The sequence below is a fragment of the Zosterops lateralis genome (genome assembly GCF_965231275.1).
Source record: "Zosterops lateralis genome assembly, chromosome: 4".
Classification (NCBI taxonomy): domain Eukaryota; kingdom Metazoa; phylum Chordata; class Aves; order Passeriformes; family Zosteropidae; genus Zosterops; species Zosterops lateralis.
The window spans coordinates 7,355,324-7,381,441 of NC_139765.1; the positions used below are offsets into that span (position 1 = coordinate 7,355,324).

Here is a 26,118-nt window from a genome sequence, read left to right on the forward strand (position 1 = left end):
TGCTAGTACTGTGCAGAAATGCAGAAATTGAACCCTGAAATTTTTGGAATGGGGCAAAAAGGGAAAATCAAGTGTAGACATATCCTTCCCCTGTCTCCTTTTCTGGTAAGACACTTTGAAAGAGATCACAAATGTTTCTTCACCAAAAGGCTGTGAAGAATCCAGCAAGTAAAAATGTAATGCTTACCTTGTCACTGTCTATGAAACCTGAGGTTGAAGGCATTTCCTACAATTTGCAGAAAACAAAAGGATAGGGGGAAATTGGAGTTACTGTGGCTGTATCTAAAGTCTTGGTGTGTCTCTTCAAATGCAGGATCTGTGCTTCAGTGCTTTAATGTCTGAATTGAAGAATATTAAGATTTATATTATTCTAAACTGTAGTTGCAATGTGAAAAGCCAATAAACTGTAATCAAAATTTCAAGGGAGGATGTTTGTCAGCCCAGTGATGGGCAAAGGCAGTAAAAGACATTGCCTTGTGGTGTTGAGGAATTTTCTAAGGAAGACCTTTCTTTTTCAGCTCACATGTTCCTGCTTGAGACCTTGTAAGTGTCATGAGATAGAAGAAGTGATTTCTCGGTAGATAAAGGTTGTGACTTTCTCTGGTGGTTTATAAACCCTTTTTATAACTCTTTTTAGCCTGGAGAGGATGATGTGGTGGGTGGGAGACCTAGGGAGGGAAGGAGGGTGAAAGAAGCAGAGCTGAAGTGCCAAACTGTGACAGTTTTGGCTTCTTTTTTTCCTCTGCCAAGGTCAGACTAGAGACATGGGGAAACGTAGATTTGGAATTTGGACTTGGAATGTTTGTTATCTCTTATATATTTACAGTATTTACAGACTCAAGAGCCATGAGCTTAACTAGCAAGCTAGAAAAATTAGGTTAAAAGGAGTGTTTCTAACTATTTCCAAGGTTATTTAATCAATAATCTCCCAATAATGAGGTGACACCTATATTATTTATGGTTTTGACCCAATAATGACCACCCAAGGCCCACAATATGGACATTTTTTATGCAATTACAGAAAACCACCTAAACCCAGGAAGAAGAAGGTGAAGAAGAGGGACTCAGACAACACCCAAAATCCTCCATCTTGATTCACGCATATTACTATATACTAAAATCTTAAATCTGTATTTCTGTCATTCCAACACCAAACAATAGTCATGCTGCAGGTTGGAGGCAAAAAAGCTTCAAAGTCTCTTAACTCTTCAGCCCAGTGTTCTGTTCCCTTGGCCAGGTTGCTGTTATACACCCATGTACAAGCCTTCCAGGCCTGTAGGGATTTGTAGCTGTGCAAGTCTCCCCTTTGGAGGAGAAAGTGGAGCAGTGATGCTGGTTACCAGTGGAAAGGGGATGGTGTGTTTTCAGTAGATAAAATACTAATGGAAGACTAAAGCTCTGTTTATGAAATAGAACAGCAACTTTGCAGTAGTTGCTCTCCCTTAAGGAGCAGGGTGCTGGATTTAGGGCAGTTTTTTGGGTTCTGTCTGACTGAAGGTAGTATGTCTCCTCTGTTAATAAAATTCCTCCTCTCCTCATCAATAATGACCATTTCCATAGAGAGCCAGTTTTTTTCTTGTTTCCAGTTGTTTGGCTGTGGACTAAATTAAATTCTTGGCACTGTCAAGAGACTATCCCTGGTCCCCAATCCTGCACTGCCTCCAGGACAGCCTGGCTGTGCTTCCTTGACAATTTGATAGTTTCACAGTAAAGTGATCAGCTGTTAGAGAAAACATTTTTCTTCCATGCATGGCTGAGAGTGGCCTGCATTTGCCATAGGAGGAGGTTTCATTGGGATGTAGGTGAGTGGGCAGGCAGTTCACTTTTATTTCTGGCTAAACAGCTGTATTTGTTGTCTTAGAAACCTGCCTTAAGAGTAACGTCAATGCTAAAGGGAATGCTGCCTAATTAGCTGAAAGATCTATGTGCTGGCAAAGACAGCTCAACCCTGAACAACCCAAAGTGTGATTTTTAAAAGGACTTTTTTTTTTTTTTTTTTTTTTTTTTTTTTTTTTTTTTTTTTTTTTTTTTTTTTTAAGAAATACATCTTTCTTTAGACTGGTTGTCTTATGTGTGGATGTCAGGTTGGACACCCAGCTGAGAGATGGCAGTGTCAAACAACTTTTTTTTTTTTTTAAATCTTGGCTGCAAGATAGGTGAAAGTGTTGGTTGTCAGCTTCTAAAAGTGAGTGGGTTTGTGGTGTAGAAGGTAAGTGAGAATTATGGCTTCCACTGTAAAGCTGCCAAGTGCTCACTCAGAGAGATGCTGCCGATGTTTCTAACCAGAAAAGAAACTGGATTTGGAAAATACCAGCCTGTGATAGTAAGTATGGGCAGGAAATAACTCTGCAAACTGCTGGTGTGATAACTACTCCTTCCTTCTGCCTTGACAGCAAGTTGCCAACTGCAGCCTGGGCAAAGATAAGGTACTGGGGGAGGGACATAAATGAAATTATCTGTAATAACCACAGTGTTGGTAGTTTTGTGAGGCTGAAGTACTTCTAAAATACAATTTGCTGGGTTTACCTGATCTACCACAATAGTCTCTCAGGGCTTTGACAGTGCTATTTATTAAGGGTGAAAATAGGGACCTTGGATGTCATAAATTTACAGAAGCAGCATTCTTTGATCGGAGGGATTGCTTTGGCAGAGGACAAAAATAGCATGGATTTTGGCAGTGAAAACACACATTTGTACTGTTACAGACAAGTTTCTGCACTCCAGCAGTGCCAGCATGCTTTGTAAGCTGCCAAGTGACCTTTCCAGGTTGGATCTAGGTCTTGGAAAGATCGGGGCTGTTGCTGGGTAATCCTGGAAGCAGCAGTAGGAAATGTGTGAAAAAATTGTCCCTCTTTGCCTGGATTTAAAGTGCCTGCATCCAGTGGGGTTGCCTCTGTTGAAAGAGATTGTTTACACCTGCACTAAATCCCCAGTTGGGCCAGCTGTGAAACTCAGCAGCTTTTCTGCATGAAAGGCATAACAAGGTGATTCCTCTGGTGTTTTCCTGATGAGTGAATTAAATCTGTGGCAGTGATGCCGCAGTCCTTTGGGGAATTGCACATGGTTTGAGAGTTTGGGTGCTGTTTCCAGGGAGCTGAGCCACCACCTGCTTTGAGAGGCTGAAATACGGAAAGTAGCTGACAACTGTTGGATGGAAGTGGATTTATTATTTCTGTGCACTGCAGTTCAGTAGCAGGTAACCCTATCCCTTCAATTGTGTTGACCCTTCCTAGGATTAGATATTCAAGGTAAACTGCCAGATGCCTGGAAAATGCTGTCTTTATTTGGTGTTTCATACTGACCTGTCAGATTTGACAATTCCTCTCTAAATTTGTCTTCCAGAGTTACTCTTGTTGGAGAATATTTCTCATGTTCCATTTGAATTCTGCTTTTTCAAAGTGGAAATCTGTAGATGGTGCACAGTAGTTTATGCTTTCAAATGGGCTTTGACTCAATGTTGAATGTTAACTGAAATGATGGTTTCCTCACCATATGATGTAATAGTAGAGACCTGCAGGAAGATGTGTGAACTTTAGGAAGACATTTAAAATATTTTTTTTCCAGAGGAGATTGTGTTTGTCTTCTCAGCAATGATGCTATGAAGCAATTTTCTGCTGTGGAAGAAGTGCAGGTAGAAATGGAAATGGAGAATTGAAACAAATATGGATTGAAGAAAGTAATCTCTCTCCCACCTTCCACTTCTGAATAACACAGAAACTATCCCAAGGAGAATAAAGGAGGAAACTGCAATGTGAGACTCCTTAAGGCTTTTGTGCAAATGAACACATCTTTTCCTTCAATATTCTCACTATCTGCATGAAATGAAGTAACAAATAAGCAATAGTGGTCTTTTCCAGGATTTCCCAGGATCAAAGGGTCCAAATTTGAGGAAGCTCTGAAACCCCAGCCAAACTTTGTGGCCAGTGTTTAGCCTCAGTCATGTCCGGTTATACCTTTCTCTGTCACTTTTAGTGGACTTTAAAAATGCTACACAAACATTTGTGTGCTTGAATTTTGGTGGCCAGCTTCAAGTGCATTCCAGTACTGTGATATATGACACTGCATGGCTGTTGTGTAAACCATAGCATGAGCTGCAACACCAGCTGAGTTGTTCTAAATTAGCAGAAAATAATTGTTTGGATTCAGAAAAGGCTGTACAAGATCTTAGGAGCAAGGGAGGCAACTGGGAAACTTGTCCTGTTGGTTGATTGCCCTTCAGTGTCAAGGGTACTCCTCAGGTGGCTGGAATTGTTTCCAAAGTGGGTTTTTATAAATTTAATCTTGGCAAAATAAAGCATATTAAATATTGAGCTTTCTTGTGTAAGGAATTGCTGATACAGATGCGTTGAAAGTGAAGATCCTATTTTCACTGGGATGGATTTTCTTAAAGCAAAGCTGTGCAGTTTTCACACCTGGTTGTCTTTGAAGTGTTACCTGTAGAAACTCTAATGTACCCTCTCCCAGGCCTGGTAATGTGTCCATTTGTGCACAAGCACATTTGAAATCTGCACTGTTGTTCTGCCTGTGCATCAGGGTTCTTCCTTTTAGTTGTGCTGCAGCTCTGCAATGAGATGTGAAGAGCAGGGAACAAGAGAAAATAGTTTTGTGGAAAGGCATGTTTGTGCCCCAAAATTTTTTGCATTAGGAACTCTGTCCCTGGGTTTAGCTGGTTAGCAAATATCATCCTCAGAGGAAGATGGTATTACCTGGTCTGGGAGCTGTAACTGTTACTGTGTTCAGTGCAGTCAAAAGAGGATGTCAGGTGTTGGAAGCTGTGAAGGAAGGGATTGAAATTAGTTTCCATGGTATTTGCTCATCTTTAATACTGTAGACTTGAAAAGGTTCAGAGAAGGGCAGTAGAGGTGCTATGGGGAGGACTTTTTTGTACAGGGAACATTTATCTGGTAGGGTAGGACTTGTCAGCCTGGCAAAGGGATGCTTCAAGTCCTGGGTGCCACAAAATACTTGTGAAGTAGATGGTGTGAATATACAGTGTGTAGGCAGTAAGTGCTCACTGTGCCTTTCTGTGAATAAAACCGTTGCTTAAAGTTGGAAATTGGTAGGGAAGAAAACCCTTAAGCCCCTAAAAAACTCACAAAGAGAACAAAACCACCTCCTGTGTGGTAGAAGCTGTGGGATTCATGGTCACAAACAGTTGTAGGTTGTGGAAGTCTAGGTATGTCCAAGGAGATGATGGACAGATGATTAGAATGGCCATCCAGCAGGAGCTGCCATGGTCACTGATCTCTGGCACAGGAACACTGAGGGTACTGAGAAAAAAGGTGATGCTCTCCTGCATCATCCTCTGCTCCTCCCTGTCCCTGTCTCCAGGGCTGTTCAAGGCACAATACTGGGGTAAACAACCTTTGGGCTTGACTCACTGCTCTTACATGATGTTTTTGTATCCCTTGGAATTAAAAGGAAAGTGTTCTGCAAGGGATTTCCTCATCAGGAATGCCCTGCAGTGGTGTTTCACTGGGAGGTGTAATTCAGAGAGAACGTGAAACTTTTCTTCTTTAATTTTGTAGTGTGCTGGTTTTGATTATCTGAATTTAGCCACTTTGTGGTATTTCTATGCTGATCTTTTAGTAACTCTGTGGAGTTACTGGATATATAACTTTGATCATGAATCCCAATGTAAGACATTGTGCTGCACAAAATACCCTGGTGTTAATCCAAATAATCTCATGAGAGACAAGAAAAATAAGCTCTTTGTGTCACTGTTTAATTAACCAAAGCAGATAAAGATGCTGGCAGGGAGATTGTTTAGGAAAAGGTTAAACTGCAGTTCTGTCAGGACACTCCAAGTTGTGATTTCCAGGCACTCGATGATACTTTGATAGTAGGTGTCTAAATAGGTCTTTGGTATCTTTCCTGTGTTTCCATGGATGCTCTTAGGCTCATCTCTGCTTATGTACTTTATTTTAGAGTCATAATCTCTGTATTTGAGAGCATTTTTGACAAAGAATGGCTTAAAGCATGTTTCTGATTAAATACAAATGAAATATTTGGAAGGTATTTATTTATTAAACTGATCTGTCTCTGTGAGAGGATGACAATATTGCTTTGTCCTGACAGATGGAATAGTCAGGCAGGGCTGCTGAGTGATTCAAACCAAAAGAGCCAGTGATGGGGGCAGACAACCCTCTTCTGGTGGCTTTTTGACTTGAATTTTCGTGTTTTCTGTACAAACTGGATCGTTTGTTAATGCTTCTTTTTGAGTTCAGTGTCTAAATATGTGAAAGAGCTCCTGCAAAGTGGGCAGGTACTGACTCTGCTCTCACTGTTTTATCTCCTTCTGATTAGACTCTCTTTCTCTAAGTGTGCAGAAGTGTTGTGCCTCACACCCTTTGCCCCCCTCCACCAACTCCCCTTTGTTGCTGAGGAAGTAAATAAACTTTTGGGCCCTAAAATAAATGTTGAAGAAGACCCTTCAGGTGAAGAGTTGTTGAGTGATACTCTCTGTGCTTTGTCTTCTACTTTGTGCTCTCCAACTGGGGAGGTTTGTAAGGCCAGAACCTCTTTTTGCTGCTTTTTTCTTCCTTAAGGCCTTTTCTTGGTGAGCTAGAGCCATCTCTTACACCTTTTTTTTATCCCAAAGTACTGTATTTTCTTTTGAAAACTAGCTGAGACCTTCCCTTTCCTAAACTTTTCCTGCAAACTGTAGAATGGGTAGTTGTTGTGTTTGAGGATTCTCTTCACCCTGAGACCTCCTCTCCCCATTCCATAAGTCTATGAATACCACTGGGGCCAAGTAAAGTCCTTAAATACATGAGACATATATTAAGTGTTTGTAACTTTGACTGACTGGCAGGGCTGTCTGTGCTCTTAGGCACAGCAGTAATGACTAGTACCTGAAAGGATGGCATGGTATTGTATTCATTAATCTGGCTTTAATTCTGGGTAGATGCATAGAGAAGAGGCAGAGAGGTTAAAACAGTAGGAGCTGCAGGGAAACAGATTATAGGTTTCAGAGATTGGTGTAGGATAGCAAGACCAATTTCATTGAGTTTGGTAAAAGCATGATTTAAATGGAAAAAGCAAAGTAACTCGGAAGATACCACCTGATGGATGGGATATAGGAAATGCTTCTCTAGTGATAAAATTTTTAATAGGATAATTATGGTAACCTCTTAAAAACATGCTTTAGAAGTCACCTGGTGAGAGTTATGCATAATTGCCTGGACTATGTGGACTTTTGCACAAAATCAGCAGGTGGTGGAATAAATGTACTGCCACACCTTTTTTTGTACAAACTTGGGTCTTTTTGCAAAAGTCTGCAAAGAGGTCAGTCCTTTGTCTCTGTTGGATAGATCATTACAGATACTGTTAATAAAGCAGAAATAACTGACAGATCAACAGCCTAAAGGTCTGTTCAGTTCTGCTGTCCTCAGTTAAATGAGAGTAGCTCCATGGAGGAACCTTACTCTGATCCCTGGGCACTGGCTGTGTCTGCACTCTTCCTCTTGCTTGCCAGGGACTAATCAGAAGGTACAAAACCCCCAAAAAAGTATTATAGAAATACCATAATTGTGTTTATTATGAAGTCTGTGCACATCTGTTATATTGGCACCAGCTATCCTTGCCTTTAATTAATTATTTGATTTTGGTAGTTCAGTTCTACGGCCAAACTTCTTGTTAATTGGGGCAGATTTATACAAACCCTGGGTGCAATGCTTGAGTACAGGAAGGCAACCAGGGGTAGGGACTCTGATGTTCCTGCATCCTTCCTGTGACTGTTCTGGGAAGGGGATTGGAGGACAGAAGTTTTTGTGGCTGTTGAGCTGTTGGGGAGCAGTGCCTTGGCAGTTCTCCTGTGGGAGCTGCAGTGGATTAATTTGCTTTACTTTTGATGCCTTAAGTTTTAGCTTTCATGTTTTTCAGATTCTGTGCTGCCTAGGGGTGTAGCTCTGAGCCTCATATTAAGTGTTAGTAAGCTCTCTTCACAGAGTAGGGAGACAAAACAAATCCTTTTCCTGCTGGAGACCAAGGACAACCATTACAATTTTCCAGTGAGCTTGGGGGGTTCCCGTGGCTCTTTTGGAGTTTTCTCCAGAGCACTTGGGTGTTTCTCCCATTGGAGGCTCTGCCAGATGCTGGGAGGAGCCAGTGATGGAACCAGAAAAGCTGTCAGTGGCATTGATACCTTGGGAAGGCTGACCTGAAACAGAGATTGGACAGAGCTAGAGGGTAAAGTAGATACTTATTGAAAGGCCTTTAGGGTACACCTTGGACAGGACAAGAGCCTGACCAGGGCTACACCCAAGGTGGACTTAGAATGTCACAAAATTGCTGACTGATTACAAGGTCTTACATTTTTGTAAGATTTGGTCCATTTGCTTATTGGGGTTTAATGGTCCAATTACGTCTTCAGATTTTGAGGTCCCATCCTTCTTGTTCCTCCCTCCAGCCCACCATTGTTTGTGCTTTTGGGCCTGAAAGTTGTCCTTGGTCTTGAGCAGGAAAAGGATTTGTTTTGTCTCCCTACTCTGTGAAGAGAGCTGAGTGACACTTAATATGAGGCTCAGAACTACACACCAAGGCAGCACAGAATCTGAAAAACATGAAAGTTGAAACTTGAGGCATCAGCATCATATGGCACTGGGTCATTCCTGCCTGGTGAGGCAGAGCACTGGTCCATCTGTGGTGGCAGGTGGGGGCTGGATCTGAAATGAGGTGCCTGTTCAGTTCCTGGCCATGGAGCTCTGGGAGGCTGGGGGCACCTGGCAGGGCTTCTTACCTCGGGAAAAAGGAGATGGGGGAGGTAGAGGTTGTGTGCATGTTGAAAATCACTTGAAAGCTGAAGAAATGACAATGGATACCTGTTTTTGTTGACAGCGTTTTTTGTTTTTCAGTCAGTTTGGCGTTTTTTCTGCTGCTGGGTGGAGCAGCATCAGAAACCCTTTAGGTTCTTCATTGTCTACTTCTCTGTGGTGATGCTTTCTGCTGCTCTCCCTTCTGCTCACCTTAATGGGCTTCTTCAGTCTCTGAAGCTGGAGAGGAAAGAGGGAGGCAGCTCATTTTCCCAGACTCAAGTGGAAGCTAGGAGCAGGGAGAGAGGTTCTTCCATTCTAGTTATCTCCAGACCATTTGATTGCATCCTGCCAAAAGGTTGGTGAGATGGCACAGGCACTATGAGACTTTCTGAATAAGATGAGACTTCCTGAATTTGTAACTGCACAGCTGGGGAGCCCAGTGTGCAGGTGTGGATTTCCTTGAAATCAATCCTTGCCTTGCTCCTTGCAGCCACGTTCCACACTCTTATATGGATTTCTTGGCTCATCTCCAGCTGTTTTCTGAATAAACATATGAGCTAAGGATCAAGTTTTTCTGACTGGGATAATACTAAATCTTCATCATCTTGGATTAATAGATGTGTGCATGCCACACTTGGTGGGGTAGAATAGTTAACTCTGCTTTAGGGTAGGGAGGTAGGGTGTGTCTGTGGCATCTGTCTTGTCCCTGTTGCTGCTGTTACCATGATCCCTTCCTTTTTTAGTTCTGCCAGTAAAATTTATTCCTTCTGTGTCACCCGCCTTCCAACTATTGCTTGTCACTGAACTTCTGGAAGTTCACTGGAGTCCTGTTTTTGTAGCATCAAACTGAAGGGATTAAGTGGTGTCCCTGTACCTAGTCATGGCCTGACTTTGGATTTCTGATGCTCTGGTTAGCTGGCAACTATCTCTAGAGAGGGAACATCTATTCTGATTTCATGCAGTCATAATAGCAACCTTATAACATCAAAGTTAGTTTTAATATATGTGAAGCTCTTCTTATATTGTCCTTGCAGAATATTTGGCTAAACTCAAAACAAAAATTAAGTACAGTGTGAATTGCTTAGAACTCTCATTTTTGTCACCATGCTGGGGTTGTTAAGATCTTCATTAGTGTTTAATTAACCCCTAAACAGCTAAGGATGGTTATTTTACAGATGATCTCTGTGGCAGTGTTGGGTGAAATGAGTTTTATAATGTTTCACGGAGAAGAGTATCTCCTGGCAGACTGAATAAAAGCATAGAAAGAAACCTTGTCTAGCTGAAATTATTGTTATTCTAAGCTCTGAGTTGTACATGCTGAAAAAATGATTATCCACTGAATGGAAAGTCTTTTCTTCTATTCCTTTGAAGCAAAATAATAACCTGACACTTTCCTTTATCCAATGATTTTTTTGGAAAGCATTAAAAAAAATAAATTCACGATTTTGTACATGGATATGAAGTCAGTTCCCTGAAATGAATGTTCAGTATAAAATAATAGGTAAGAAGAAAGATGCTTATTACATAGCAGTTGGCATAAATTTTGCTTCTAATGAGGATAAAATACATGTAAATGAATAATTACAGTAATTGTTGTAGTTGGGATTTGTTCATGACAAAGGTCTCGTAATTATATAACCGACTTTGGGTGTATTAAGATTTATAGTCTGAACACTTAATTCCATTTTATTCCTTTAGAAGTAGGATTTACTAGGGGAGGAGCGTTTTCAGGAAGCCGACTTGCTACATCCTCTCAACTATAGATTTTCTTCCTGGCAAAGCTGGAAGGCTTCCAGTGACGTGCTGTAAATGACCAAATGGCCAAAATTACTGTAATGCGGGGATGTAATAGTTGAAGGCATTCCTGAGTGGACATACTGGATCTGACAGTTTCTGGCTTTAAATTATAATGGATTTTCTCCCTCTCAAGTTTTAAGAAGTTCTGTTTACAAATAAAGATGTTGTTGTCTCCTTTGCAAGTTAAGGCAAATTAATAGTAGACTTTAAAGGCTATTTCTTCTTGTGTGCTGTTGCACATCCTCTGAATCTACTAGAATAGAATAAAAGCAGCTGTGTTGCTGTGGTTTGGCTCTTTTTGGCTTCAAGATGAATCCTTTTGCCACTGCAGTCACAACAGTCACAGCATCCTCAGGCTGGTTTTAATTACAGCAGAATCTGCAAACATCCCTGAAGTGTGGAGAAGAGTTTTACATCTCGTCAGCTGCAGGTGGGATTGGAATTGACAGAGATCCAATGTGGCTTTAAGGGTTTCCAGGGTTTTTCCCCTGCATTGTGCTGCAATGCTGAAGTAGGTTCAGTACTGCAGTGCTTTTGTCTCCAGGTTTTCTGTTTAGACTAAGGTTGAATTTCTGCAATCAGTTTGTCCTGTGTTCCTCTGCAAGGGTAAAAATCCTGCCTAGTTCTGTTTTTTGCTTCAGTTATAACCCCCCAGAAATGTATATGCTATATATATCTATATATATATATCATCCATATATATATCCTATATATATAGTGTATGTCTCTTATATATATATATCAAATACATAGACATCACATAGACATCACATAGACATCACATAGACATCACATAGACATCACATAGACATCACATAGACATCACATAGACATCACATAGACATCACATAGACATCACATAGACATCACATAGACATCACATAGACATCACATAGACATCACATAGACATCACATAGACATCACATAGACATCACATAGACATCACATAGACATCACATAGACATCACATAGACATCACATAGACATCACATAGACATCACATAGACATCACATAGACATCACATAGACATCACATAGACATCACATAGACATCACATAGACATCACATAGACATCACATAGACATCACATAGACATCACATAGACATCACATAGACATCACATAGACATCACATAGACATCACATAGACATCACATAGACATCACATAGACATCACATAGACATCACATAGACATCACATAGACATCACATAGACATCACATAGACATCACATAGACATCACATAGACATCACATAGACATCACATAGACATCACATAGACATCACATAGACATCACATAGACATCACATAGACATCACATAGACATCACATAGACATCACATAGACATCACATAGACATCACATAGACATCACATAGACATCACATAGACATCACATAGACATCACATAGACATCACATAGACATCACATAGACATCACATAGACATCACATAGACATCACATAGACATCACATAGACATCACATAGACATCACATAGACATCACATAGACATCACATAGACATCACATAGACATCACATAGACATCACATAGACATCACATAGACATCACATAGACATCACATAGACATCACATAGACATCACATAGACATCACATAGACATCACATAGACATCACATAGACATCACATAGACATCACATAGACATCACATAGACATCACATAGACATCACATAGACATCACATAGACATCACATAGACATCACATAGACATCACATAGACATCACATAGACATCACATAGACATCACATAGACATCACATAGACATCACATAGACATCACATGCTATAGCCACCCCTAAATACTTAGACGAGCATAGTAATTCCTGTGGTTTTTAGCCTAAAACACACCTCATGATGTCTGCAGCTCATGGACAGTTTCTGAGAGTTCTGCATGTACTATAAGAATCTAGAAGTGATTAATAAACCCTTTTTTGTAATGCTGGGTTTGGATAACTTGATTTTGCATTATGAGTTTAGGAGTGCCTTGCCTAGAGTTATTTTTTTTTTCATGGTTTGTGGAACAAACCGGAGAAGTGTATTTCTGAACAGTAGAGCACTTTCAGAGATGATTCTTACAGAACGTGCATTCTTTTTTAATTTTTCCTTTGCCTTTCTTAGAACTTCAGAGGAACTGAGGGCAATCCTCTTTCCCTCTCTCCTCCTCCCTCCCCATCTAATTAAGGCTGGGAATTCAGGTGCTCTAACCCCATGAGGTTTAATAAGTGTCTTTGAGACTATTAGTTAATCACGATGAATCTGTGCCATTTTCTGCTCTTTGCTAAATATAGAGTCAGGACTGGGTCATGGTGTCCTCAGCTGTCATGGGCACCACAGGAACTTTCTTAACCAAGCTGAGCTCTGTCTTAGCTGCAGGGATTTGTGCCTTCACTGTTCCAACTGAGGGGACTGCTCCTGAACTTCCATCACTTGAATGCTTAGGAATCAGCTTTGAATTTCCAGCTGCATAAGTGTCACTGGGTAGTTTAGAGCCATTCATCCTTGTGTCAGCGAGGTTTATCCTTAAAGCTGAACAATTCTTTTTCTCTTCTTGTTGGGCCTGTGTGAATATACAGACTAGTGATAACCCTGTCCTTTTTCAGACTGGTTTTATAAGTCTGAACACTCTGGAATCCACTCTTGCATGATATGCTCTCAGGTGTAACTGTTTGTTATATACAGTCCTGTTCATCTGTGCCCTGAGGAAGCCTTCCCATGATGAAGATGTCCAGGATCCTGTATCTGATCTCTCCAGCACCTGATTCCATTTGTCCACTGGAAAAAAATGGATAGTCCTTAATTACTCAAGTGTTTAGCACAGATTTTATTCAGGATTGCACATTATGTTCCATGCTGCCTTAAGTAATTGAAACTACTTCACTGCAGTCATGCAAAAAAAGTAATTGCAGAGTGGCCTGGAATTAACCTGCACTGGGAACTAACTACCTTGGCCTTTTTCTATTCTCCCTCAGCCTTTCTGGGTTTTTTGGTTGGTTGGTTGGATTTTTATCAGCTATATACATATTTTCAAATCCTGTCCTGCTTGCTGTTGATTAACGTACTCTGTTCATGGTCCATCAGTAGATTTTTATTGTGGTTTCAATATTACTTTTTAATTTAGTTTGGAGACACTTAATATTTTTCTTTCAGTCACACATCTGTCTCCTAAAATTTTGAAAATCTAATTTCCTGCCCACCCCAGTAATTAAAGATTGGAAGAAAGATTTGTCTGGTGAATACTTCACACAGCGTGAAGCAGGAAAATGTGAAGGAAGTCCTGTAAAGGGTAGATGTTCTGGAGAAGGGGTTGGCAGTTGCACATATGTGCATACAACTCCACCTGTTTTGTACATAATAACCATCTATTTGCTCAACTATCCATTTTAGGGTTTTGTTGTTTGTCAGCAATATAATTATTTGTAATTATTTTTTAATGTTTCTCTTCTTGGATGTTTAAAACAGCTTGATTGTAACATCCAGTTATGTCTCAGTAGGGCTTTGGGGAGGGGATGCAATCACTCTGTGGAGTACTAATCAGCTCCCCTAAGCAGGCACAGTCCTGCTTTTTGTTCTTATCTATAACAATACAAAAGGTGCAGCACCCTTTGCTGTTTTATTACAGCTAAGTGCTTTGAAGAGTTTCACAAAATGAGATGTCACCTCTAATGTGCCTCCTTTTCTTGGGGAGAGGCCCAACTGCAGTGCTATTGCTGATGCTGATGTCATTAGTCTCCTTGAATAGACTTTGTGGCATCTTCCTCTTCCCATTTTTGCCCTTTTCCTCCCACTTTTTATTGTGTAATTGGAATTCAAGTCTTGTTAACTCATTGTTTCCTTGAGTTGGATTTTGTTCCTTTGTCAGAGAATGAATTAGTCATCCCTGCACAGGTACACTCTTGTTCCTGTGTATTGCTTTAAGGAAGGCATCAGCTGGTGGTTCCTGAAGGATTGGCCATAATCCCCAAGACCCCATAAAAAAATCTGTTGGCACCTTATGGCTTTAGGTTGTTAACTGGAACATATACTGTCACCACATGTCTGAAAGTGCTCAAGTGTGGCTTTTGTGTTTTCTCCCACAGGGCATTGGCCCTGCACTTCTTCATGGCACAGGCAGCACTGGGGGCTGCTCCCAGGCCCTGACCTGTGCTCGTGGGGCAGATTTGCTGCTGGGATGTGTTTGACAATGGCCCAAGACAGGCTGTGGGCTCAAGCCAAACAACAGCTGGTCTGTGCACTACAGAAGAACTTGGAGCTACAGTTCTGTTGTTGTGTCAAGCACAAGCAGAAGTGACATCCTCACTCACAACTCTTACCTCTCCTTTCTCTTGTGTGTCTCTAGGGTGTTTCAAAGATGACCGAATCGTGTTCTGGACTTGGATGTTCTCCACGTATTTCATGGAGAAGTGGGCACCCCGGCAGGATGACATGCTCTTCTACGTCCGCCGGAAACTCTCCTACGTCAGCGGGGAGAGCACGGAGGGCAAAAAGGTGAGTTGTGATGGGTTTTACACTGGGGAAGCTTTAAGGTAACATGGGATTTGGTGTTGTGGAGTACCTGGCACGTGTGAAGAATTGCAAACCAAGGATAAGGAATTTCCAACACAAGATGTTACACAAAATTGATCCATAAGGAAATACCGCGGTTAAGGCTGTGAACACCAGGTGACCCTGCCTTGGACTGGATGATCTCCAGAGGTTTCTTCTAGTCCTACAATTCTGTGATTCTGTAACATCACCAGCAGTGTAAATGAGGTGCACTATCACAGACTTGAGAAAATCAGAAATCTTCCCCATCTCTTTGGAAAGCTGATTTTTTGGTTGGCTTTTCAATGATGATGCTTTGTAAACTCAAAGTGTAAGTCTGTAGGAAGGGAGAAAAAAAAGGAGGAGGAAGATGGTCATACTGGTATTTCTAGAGGAAAGATGGCTGAGATTACCAGAGCATCAGGAATGAACACCTGTTGGGTGTATTCAGTAGCAGAATACAAGCAGCCTCCTGGAGCTGGGATACAGCAATGACAAACAGCAGAGAAACTACGGTATTCTCATAGTCTACATTTAAGACAATAAGCCCCTCATAAAGAACTATTGTTCCTTGCAAACATAGTTGGGTATCCTGGTGCTGCTGCACATTTCCCCATTGAAGATCTGGGAAACTTCTTAGCATTCCATGGCAGCTTTCATCTTAGGTGAGGGAAACAGAAGCTAGAGGTGGGGTGGTTTTATTGGGAATTAAGGTTGGCGGCTGCAGGAAGGTAAATGGAGGAGGAAAAGACGGAGATTAATTTCCTGACACATGTCAATAATTTATACTGTTGTTGAATCACAGGTATTTGTGCATGGTGTATGTGAAAGTGTTTGTAACCACCTATACAGGAGTAGTTCTCTGGGTTCAGATGTGGTGTGTGGTGTAAAGAACCACAGTTGTCAGCTCTCTTGAGAAAAAGTTTCCAGAAGGTTTTCCTGCACTTTTGATGAAGATACAGAAAATAAACAGAATTATCTTCCCTCTTCTCCCTGGCCCTCCAACTTCCATCATGACAACCACTAAGGAGAAGATGGCAAAATATGGTTCTTTCTCTACCAGATGAGTGGTTTAGTCTTCAGCTAGTGTATTTGGAGCTTTAAGACTTGTGGGGGAAACTTCCGTCCTGATTGTTGTGCTATAAAAGCACCCCTCTTTCACATCAAATTATATTATGCTTTTGTTCAGCCTGGTAAAAGCATGGATGGTTTAACCTTTTGTCCTTCTCAGCAGAGAAAGTGAATTTCAGAGACAGCCTAGTTGCTTAAATCCATTCACAGACCCCTGATCAATCTGCTTAACTGGTTCATTAGCCTAAAGTGTTTGCACCTGTTGTGGATAGGTGACTGTGGCATAAACTCTTGTATTTGCTCTCAGAGCATTATTTAAGCTTTCTAAAAGCACCATAAATATATATATATATTTTTTTTTTTTTGTGTGAGAAGGTTACATAAGTGGTGGTTACTACAAAATCAGCTAATTTTAAAATTAGTTAATCGTGTGGGGTAACAGCTGGGATGGGGAGTGGACCTTAAAGCACACTGATCATTTTGTAACTCTCCCTTAGCTGGTTGTATTTTGCATGGCTTCTGAGAATTGAACCTTTTCTGTGACTTTGGAGTACTTCAATTGCTTTGTGAAACTTCATAGTTGGTGGTTCGTTGGTACTTGTTCAGCTTTCCTCCTGTTTGATTTCACTTGGCTGCTTTGTAGCTCCAGCCCCTCTTTTATCTGATTTTTGAGCCTGTCCAGTGCAGTGAGGCCAAACAACTACTCCTGCACTTTGAATTATGACTGCATGGGTTTTAATTTACTTTGTAGTTTTGGACATCCTTTCTTAAAAAATTATGTCAAAATGCCAAAGTCATACTGTTAAAGAGGAGGGAGATGGAAATTGGTACCTGTAGAAGCTGGGTAGAAGTGCAAGCCTCCCTGCCACCCACCAAACTGTGCTCTCATTTAGATTTCCAGACTGAAAAGGCAAATGAAGGGGAGAGTTCAGAGTTGTTTGGGGACATTTAGGACTAGAACAGGAGCTGTGCTGTTGGCTCCTGCTTTATGCCAGGCTGAGCCAAATGGTCTGGTGATGATTCCTTCATGGACTGATGTAGCCCTGGTTCGTGCCTGAGATGTTTTGGTTTTCTGGAATTCCTTTCTCAGGGAATTTTCTGTAAACAAGAGACATGTTTTGGTAACAGCAAAACTGTTTACATACTTTCCCTAGGAGGGGCTTCTTGATGTCCCTCTGCTCTGACCAATGTGATTGAAGAGGTTTGTCTTCTTGTTACCAATCAAATTGGTCTGTGTAAAATAGTATAAAAGGGGAAACACTTCCTGAGAACAGAGGAGTCATTTTCAGCCTTCTGAAGTCGGAGTCTTTGTGTCATTGTGGTGTACTACAGGGTACTTCATCTGCATTGAAGATGACTTTGTAGTCTGGGTGTACAGTGAGCAAGTTTATTGTAGTTCTTCCACAAACACTACTATGCATATGCTCTGGCTGCTGCAGGTTTTGGCTGAAGAATGCTGGCAGAGGTGACTCGTTGTCCTGTGTCAGAATGTTAGTTCATGTTCATGAAAATAAGATCTGTGCAGCTTTGAGGATAGCAATCATCGTACTGATGACAATGACAGAAGGGGTTGAGTGGGGAGAGGCTGTTTGTCTGAATGGCCACAATGGTGGTGTGTGTTTGTGCCATTTCCATGCCCTGGTGTGATGATGGTATTTGTCAGTATGAAACAAGTGTCAATGGATCCAGTGGTTCCCAGGCTTTGGTGCCTGTCCTATGTGATTAAAAGTAGTTCCTGCTTGTGGGTTTAGGTTTTTCTATGCTTACTGGAGTTGAAGAGTGTTGGCAATAACATTTGATTTTAAATTGAAGTGTATCAGAGGATAAGCAGAAAAAAACTGATAGGATCGAGATTAGAGATTAGATTCTGCTCAGTTTTAAGACTGAATGAGAAGGGCTTTGGATGCAGCTTAGTCACGACAGCTTGAAGTAATAAATTGTGCCATTTGGTATGTCCAGTAGGTGCTGGTGGTAAACTTCTCTACCATCATAAATTTTATTTTAAAAGGTCTTTTAAATCATCTGCTTTGTGCTTTGCCTGATCTAAGTGACTTTCCATTTGCTTCTCTTTTCCTTCCCACTAATTTCTAAACTCAGCATAGATGGGTGGAACAGCAATTAAACTCCTAATATGTTAATGCCAGGGCAGAACTCCCATATTAAATTCTGGGCTATATCCATTACACAGATTCTTGGATCCCAGAGCATTACATTTAAATTGCTTTCCTTGGCATGTCACAACAACATCCTTGCCGTTTTTCTTGCCAGGTTTTGAAGATACATCTTCTCTTGGTGTCTTTAAGCAAAACCACAGACCCCCTGTGTCAGGTTCTTTGCAGACCAAGGTACTGTGGAGTGTAGCTTTTCCCAAGGTTAAGGAATTTAGCAGGGTTTTGTGAAGTGAAATCCCTTTGACTTGTCATTCTTTATTAAGTCAAGACTCAAACAACACTTTGCTGCTGCCTCTCATGCCAGCTGATGTGACCTACTGGAAAACGTAAGCCCTGATCCTCACTTCCAAAGTGTCTTGGACATTGCAGGTTTGAAAGGTTGGACTTAGGATTATGATTTTAAAATGCTCTTAGGTAAAGATTGAGTATTTCTGATCTTTCTGTAGAGAGCAGCTTTACTTTCTCCTGGGAATTCAGAAGATGCAAGTATATAGTGTTACACAGACAGCTGGGAAACAAAGATAAAACTTCAGTGTTAGACCAGCAGGTTGTATTCTGCCTTTCATCATGCCTTGTCACCAGAAAAGGTGCCATATCTATAGGGCAAAGCAATAAAAAAAGATAAATGTGAGATACCCTGGGCATATGTTCTGAGTTTGCCTGGATATTGGAGTAGTTCCTATTTTCTTCAGCATCCTCTGAATGTGGAGGAGTGGAGTTGCTGCCAAATGCACAGGGTAGTCATTAGGACTGTTAAGTCTGCAAAAAGCTTAATCTACTGATGTTGTGACTGCAGCTTCAGAGGCAGTACTGAACAGAGCTATGGTTTACATGTTTATGTGCATCTGGACCTGTGACTCAACAAATACTGCTTGTGGTGTGACCAGTTACTTTCCAAACCTGAATTACTTCAGGCACATGACTGGCACAGAAAATCACAAGATTTTCCTCGCTGAATCTGTAATTCACTGTCTGGCTGCCTGAAAGATTCAACAACTTCAATTCAGCATCTAATAAAAAATACGAGTTTTAAGAATCTTTCATTGCTGGCTGTGTTCCAGTGTTGGGGTTTTTTTCCAGCACTGTAAGCAAACAGGATGTCTCCAGAAGAGCTCTGTGCTATACTTTATGGCAATCCCATGCCACCACTCAAATGCTGAAGAGAAACAAATGGCCAAAAATTGATTTTTTTTTTTCTGAATGATTTTTCTTCTTGTTCATGGGTAGTATGTGGGAACAAACAGTGATTGTAACACATCCAAGTTGATACAGAATTGGCTGTTGTGCTTCAGCTCTTCCATTGTGCTCAACTTGTAGAGGTGCTGCAGTGAGCAGGAACATTGACTCCTGCAGAGTTCAGCACTGATGCTTTCATTTTGAAACATGAAAAAGGAACCCTGACATTACCAGATTGATACTCTGATTTTTTTTTTTTTATAGGGAGCTCAACATCTTTGGTGTAAAGACCTTTCTTTTGCAGTTCCCCTTGCCAGAAATCCACTGTGCTTTCTTCTGCTACTTCGATTGTCTAAATGTGTGAGCATAAAGGAGCTGCTACCTGGGAGCCTCTATCCATGATGCACTAATAAAATCATCCAGGTTGGAAGAGACCTTTAAGGTCGTCAAGGCCATCCCCATTTCTTCTGTGTGCTGTAGCAGGCTGCTTGGAAAAAAAGCCAGGGGAAGAAAATTCTAAGATGAGTGTGACAGAAACATCTTTTCCACACAGAATGATCCTGGCTGCCTGTGACCTGCACTAGGCTTGTGACACACATGGCAGGCTAACACCACCCAGGGTGGAAATGCTCTCATCTTCTGCCCTATTTCCAGAGTAAATTCCTGTCTGAGACAATCAAGTGTACAGCTGAAATACTTTCACAGTATCACAGGCACGAAATTCCAGACTAAGGAAGGGATGTGGGCTGCAGGGGCATTTTTCATGAATTGCTTTATATTGCTTCCAGTCTCTTAAGAAGAGACTCCTAAGCAGTCACATAGGGTGATAAGAGAGCCAGAATCAGATGTGACTTTAATATGAATGGCACTTAAAATGTGGCAACCAAGAAGATGCTCTGTTCTTTGATACAGAGAGCAACTTCACTGGGAAGGGAAGAAGCCCAGACCCAGTTTTCCTATCTCATGAATTGTGCTGAATAATTCAGTACCAGAAATGCATCATATCTGTTTGAGTCACTGGGGAGTGGAGGGACAGAACAGGAAGCACTGCTAAGCTGGGCTTGCATCCTGGAAAAGCTAAAAGTGTCTGCTTGGAGCTCCCCAAAAGCCTCATGAAGCCACTGGTTCATCAGACCACTGGGTGGACTTGATCTCTGAGTTACAGGCTGGTCAACTTGCTTATTAGAGGTATGGGAAGGTCTGGGTTCAGTGTTGAAATTAATATGCAACTGAATTGGAGCTCTGGAATATCATCATCACGTTTGTAGTAACATTGGTAATTAGCACTTAAATGTCTGAGGTCTGCACCAGGGTTTTTCCCCCACCCTGTCTTCTGGTCATTAACTCAGTTTATGCATTTCTGTATTGAGCAGAGATGGTTTGAGACACACTGATTTATTACCATTCTGTAATGCTCTTTCTCCCATGGCTGTGTCTGCTGCCTAGGGGTGCAGCATATCTTCCTGAATCCTGCTGGCTGGATACCACAGAAGGCACACTGTGTGTTACTCCAGGTTCTTGTGCTTCTCTAGGAGCTTCAGAAAGGCTGGGAAATAACAATACAGGAATTGTAACAGTGAGCAACTTTGTAACACCTGAAAATACAGCTTATTCTGTGATCTGGGACCACATTTGGTAATGCTTAAATGATCAAACAGGTATCTGTTAGTTTCATTTTGGAAAGCTGATCTAGCAGATCTATGGAGCATTTGGAGAGTGAAAGTCAGTGGGATTCACTAGTGAAGTGTGAGGCAGCAGCAAAGATGACTTTGTCAGAATCCCAAAACTAAGTCATTCTTGCCTTGCTGATGCTGCTCAGCATATTTGAACTCCCAGCTCTGTTTCACTTAGCCACTGTTTGCCACTGTCCTGGTGCCACAGCCAGGCGAGTGATAAACAGTTTCCACACCTGTGTGACTTACTGTTTGCACATTTTTGCTTTTCCCTCACTTGTTTGATGAGACCACTCAGACCACTCCAGTAATTTGAACAACTTCCACTTTTATTTTTTGTCTTTTATACTTCTGCTATTTCTGGAGTTACAAAGGCAGAACTAGATTTTTGGGATCCTTTTCACTTACATAATTTCAATTATGGTTGGTTGAAGTCAACTTTCAATTCTCTGAGTCCTGTTAGCATTTCTCAGTTGTATAATTTACTCATTTTTATCACTTCAGAATCTTTTTCATATACAATGTGCAGATACTGAAAGCAGATGTGTAGGCTTGTTAAATCTTTTGTTTTCTGTGGTTGTGACTTGCCAATCAGAAGGAATGCCTTTTGCTTCTTGTAAAGAAGAAAACTAAATACATTCAGTAGGTATTCTTTGTGATGAAGTACTTTTGCAAGAGCTATAATTAAGGTGATTTCTTTAATATTGAGATATAAACTTACATAACAATAAGAAGAAAGTGAGAATTCAGTGAGAAAACACAATCTCAAGGCAGTTGCAGGATCTAAAAAAGCTGGTTGGTGTGTGCCCTCAGATGAGCAGGGTGAGCAGTTTTTTGTTCTGGAGTGATGAAGGGCAGAGGTTACAGGAGAATTTTCTGTCTTTGAAGATGGAGGAAACTGCTGTTTCCAGCTGCTTTGCCCTGCATGCCTTTTACTCTTGTTCTCATTTAGAGCTAAGTGGGATCTGACTTTGAGCTTCCCCATTCCGTTCAGGGCTGCTCAGAGACCAGTGTCTCTTCTTCCCCCAAAAGGACACTTGGGTGGGAGGAGAGGGCGCCAACAAATCAAAGTTGGGAGATGTTTGCAGTGATACCTCAACTTTTCTAAAGGAGTTAGGATAACGAGCAGTGTAATTAACCCTAAATTTCAGAGGCTGGACTTGACATATCCAAGCACTTCTCATTCTAAGGTAAACTAAACTGTTAACTCCAGGACAGTCTTAGGTCATTAACCCACTACCTGCAACCAGATCCATAAATGACAGGAGAAAGATTAGGTTGGAAGGAATTAGAGGAATTACAGCAGCACTAAAACCCATGTGAATTGTGGGGATAACTTTGCAGGACTGAATATCAAAAGGAATAAAAGCTGCATGTGAGTTGACGTTGTTTCAAGCTGAGAGTGCAACTGCAGTTGTTCACTGGAGACAGTAAGGGATCCACAGTGGGTGGGTGCAGCTCCCTGTGAGAGCCCAGCCTGAGCACCATCAGTACCTACAAGGTACCAGGATGGGACAATAAAGTGGTGAAAGATCAAAATTCTAGCATATCTTACCCAGGCAAGAAGTTTTTTTACCCTTTCCCTGTCTTTGGAGATTTCTACAGCAATCTTTCAGCAACCTTTGTTTTTTTTCCTGAACTGTTTGGTTTGGTTTTGGTCTGAGATCAGAGAATTGATGGGAGATGAATCAGCTGGGGGATGGGCAGGAGGCTGAGGAGCTGCTCCATCTCACCCCCTGATCTCAGAACAGCCCACCCAGTGAAAGAAAGTGTATGGGAATCACACTGTGAAAAGCCAGTGTCCATAAAGGAGACAGAGGAGTCCTGCAGCTTTGTTTGAATAAAGGGAGAGAGTCCACCGGGGTTTTCGCTCTTGATGTTTTGGAGGGCACAGCCTCTGTTTATCCAGAGCTCCCAGCTGCATGTTTCTCTCTTCCTTTCCCCACTGGCTGAGGTGTTAGGAAGGTACAGCCTTCCCAAACCACATATCCCCCCTTTAACCTGGCATTTTGCCCCAAAGTTCAGGTTCGTGCAGACTCCCTTGCCTGTTTCAGGGGTCAGACTGTTTGGGCTCTGCAACAAACCTGCTGCTTGAAGTTAATAGAGACATTAAGACCCATCTCAAAGCTGGTAACATCCATACCTTCACCCATACATTGTTTGTAAAGACACCTTCCCTATGAAAAGGACCCTAAATCCACCAGCTTCATCTGCTATGAAGAGGAGATCAACATCAGAGATTCACCAAGTTCCCATTTGGTTTTGCATGAACCCTTTGGGTTTTTTTCCTTACCTGAGACAAAAGCCAGTGCCATTTTTTTCCTCCTCCCGACCATCTTGCAGCCTTTTTTGTTTGTTTGTTTGTTTTGTTTTGTTCTGGTGAGGGAGGGCAAGGTCTGACAGTTCAGTATTTAACATTTATTCACCATTTTTCCTGTGCTATGTTGGCACTCTGTTTGTCAGTAATCAGTTGATTTTTTTCGCTTTCATCCACTAGTGTTAATCTCTCATTGGCAGAATGGGATTGTCGGAGCCCCTTTTTTGTTAGAGGAAACACTCATTCCAGAGTGTTCTCCTAAACTTTTCTCTAAATCAAGACACTAACACAAGGAAAAGTTCCCTAAGCTTGTGATGGCTTGGTTGTACAGGGGGGTCATGAGCACAGAATTCAAGTAATTGACATAGAAGCAAATTTTTCAAAATGGATGGTTTGTCTGTAGCTGAACTTTGCTTCTTGCACAGTTTGCAGTTGTTTTATTGCAGTGGGCTTTGTCTCAGCTTTATAGCTGTGGTGGGTGTCGAGTTGCCATAGCTACTGGGCATTATGCTACCTTCATGTGGGCTCCAGAGTGTGTTCCAGGAGGATTAGGTGCAACTCCTGAATAATTGATAGTATCCAGAAAAAGGGAGCAGGAATTTTGTCCTGGAGGGTGTTTTTTTTTAATATTCATTTTAGGACATTATTGCATTGTTGAATACAGTTGTCCCCTTTAAAATATTATCTTGGATGTAAACATTCTAGTGGAGGTTTGTAACATCAGCTTCCCTGTGTGACAGGACTGGGAGTGCACCCTGCCCACAGGGCTTCTCTGCATGCTCCAGAAAATAGCAGGCTCCTTAGATTTCCTTCCCATTTAGCAGAGACAGGGATGTCACTGCTGAGCAGATGCATGAGCAGATGGGCTTTCATGGCCAACTGGCCAGCCCAGCTTGTGTCCTGTTGAGTATCTGTTCCCCAGCACTGCTGGGCACTGAACGTGGCTCTGGGGCTTCCCAGCTTGTTAAAACATGGGAAGCATAAATCCTGGGATATTAGACCAACAACCCCTATGCTGTTTGTGGTGGGTTTCTTGGTCTGAGAAAATGCTCTTTTCCAATGCCAAAGGGTCCAGGCAGCTCCTGAGATAGTATTTTTTTTTTTTTTCCTGAATTGCATCATGCTATTGATGTGTGTAGAGAGGAAAGCTGGGAGTGACTGTTATCTCCATGTCTGAAGGTGGGGGGTTTTGCCAGAAAAAGCTTCCTGCTGCAGGGAAGGTTTGGACACGTTTTGGTGACTTTGGGTAGGTCACTGTCTGTGTAACCAGCTCTGCTGAAGCTGAAGGAAGTGCCACAGCTAGAGAGGGACATTGCAAAGATTGCAGTGTTTGGCACAGAGACCTGCATTACTGCTGGTTTCAGGCACTCTGTGCAGGGTTTCCTTTTTTTAATGAATTACATGCACCTTCTCCTCAAGAGCCAGATGAGCAGGATCACTGCACACAAACCCAGCCAAAGCTGGGCAGCTTTTGCTCAGATAGTATCTACCTTCTGCTGATCTCAAACTAGGCATCTAATGGTAAAAACACCATGAAACATTCAACTTAGGAAGAGTGCTCTGCATTAAATCAGGATTGCATGGCTTACTAATTTTTTTCAATTGTTTTTTAACTGCAGAAATCAATAGAACCCATCCTTTCCCCATTACTAGTGTATTAAATTAGCTTAGAACATTTGTGAGGCTGATTTGAACCTTAGGGTCTCCACATCTTTAGCTAAAGTAATATTTTGATAGTTAGAAGGCTGTGTATATGTATTTTATTCTTTTAGTTCACTTCATTAGGAAGCCTACTTGGGTTTGAGCGTTTGGGAACTATAGTGAAAGTAAAGAAATTGAAGGTCCTTTAGCATTTGCCTTCCAGTGGAGGTACAGGTTATCAGACCCTTTTTTAGGGCTCTTCTAAGGGGGGAAAACCCAGACTGGATTTTTCTCGGATTTTTTCCGGAATGGAGCCAGTTGGAGGGAAAACCTGGACCGGATTTTTCTTGTAATCAGGAATGGAGTAGTTTATAGGGAAAATCAGGACTGGATTTTTCCCATAATCCAGAATGGAGTTGGTTGGAGCAACAACCAGCACTGGATTTTTTCCCGTAATCCGGAATGGAGTTGGTTGGAGCAACAACCAGGACTGGATTTTTTCCCGTAATCCGGAATGGAGTTGGTTGGAGCAACAACCAGGACTGGATTTTTTTCCCGTAATCCGGAATGGAGTTGGTTGGAGCAACAACCAGGACCGGATTTTTTTCCTGTAATCCGGAGTGGAGTTGGTTGGAGGGAAAACCTGGACTGGATTTTTCCTGTAATCAGGAATGGAATCCGTTGGAGCAACAACCGGGACCGGATTCCGGCCAGAGTCCGGAATGGGGAAAAACCCAAACTGGATTTTTCTAGAGCTGGACATGCTGTGTGATGGGGCTTTTCACACCTGAGCACATGCTGGGGCATCATTCTGATTTCATACCAGATGGATCCATTTGGAAGATTTTTACTTTTGTGGGTTTTTCCTGATGTTTTGAAGCAAACCTGTCAATGTAAGATCCTAGAAATCAAATTTTGGTCTCTGTATTACAGCTGGCTCTGGGACAGTGGAAGTATTTTCTTGTTGAAC

The 26,118-nt window shown here is 41.6% G+C and overlaps 1 protein-coding gene across 2 annotated transcripts in view; it reads left to right on the top strand.

The window, feature by feature from the left end:
* Nucleotides 1-26,118, top strand: part of KIAA0930 — a 55,303-nt gene that overhangs the window by 8,950 nt on the left and 20,235 nt on the right. For both annotated transcript variants that reach the window (XM_083860483.1, XM_083860482.1), the window contains exon 2: nt 14,915-15,063. In XM_083860483.1, coding sequence (XP_083716609.1) covers nt 14,915-15,063 — 149 coding nt within the window. The remainder of the gene's footprint in view (nt 1-14,914; nt 15,064-26,118) is intronic.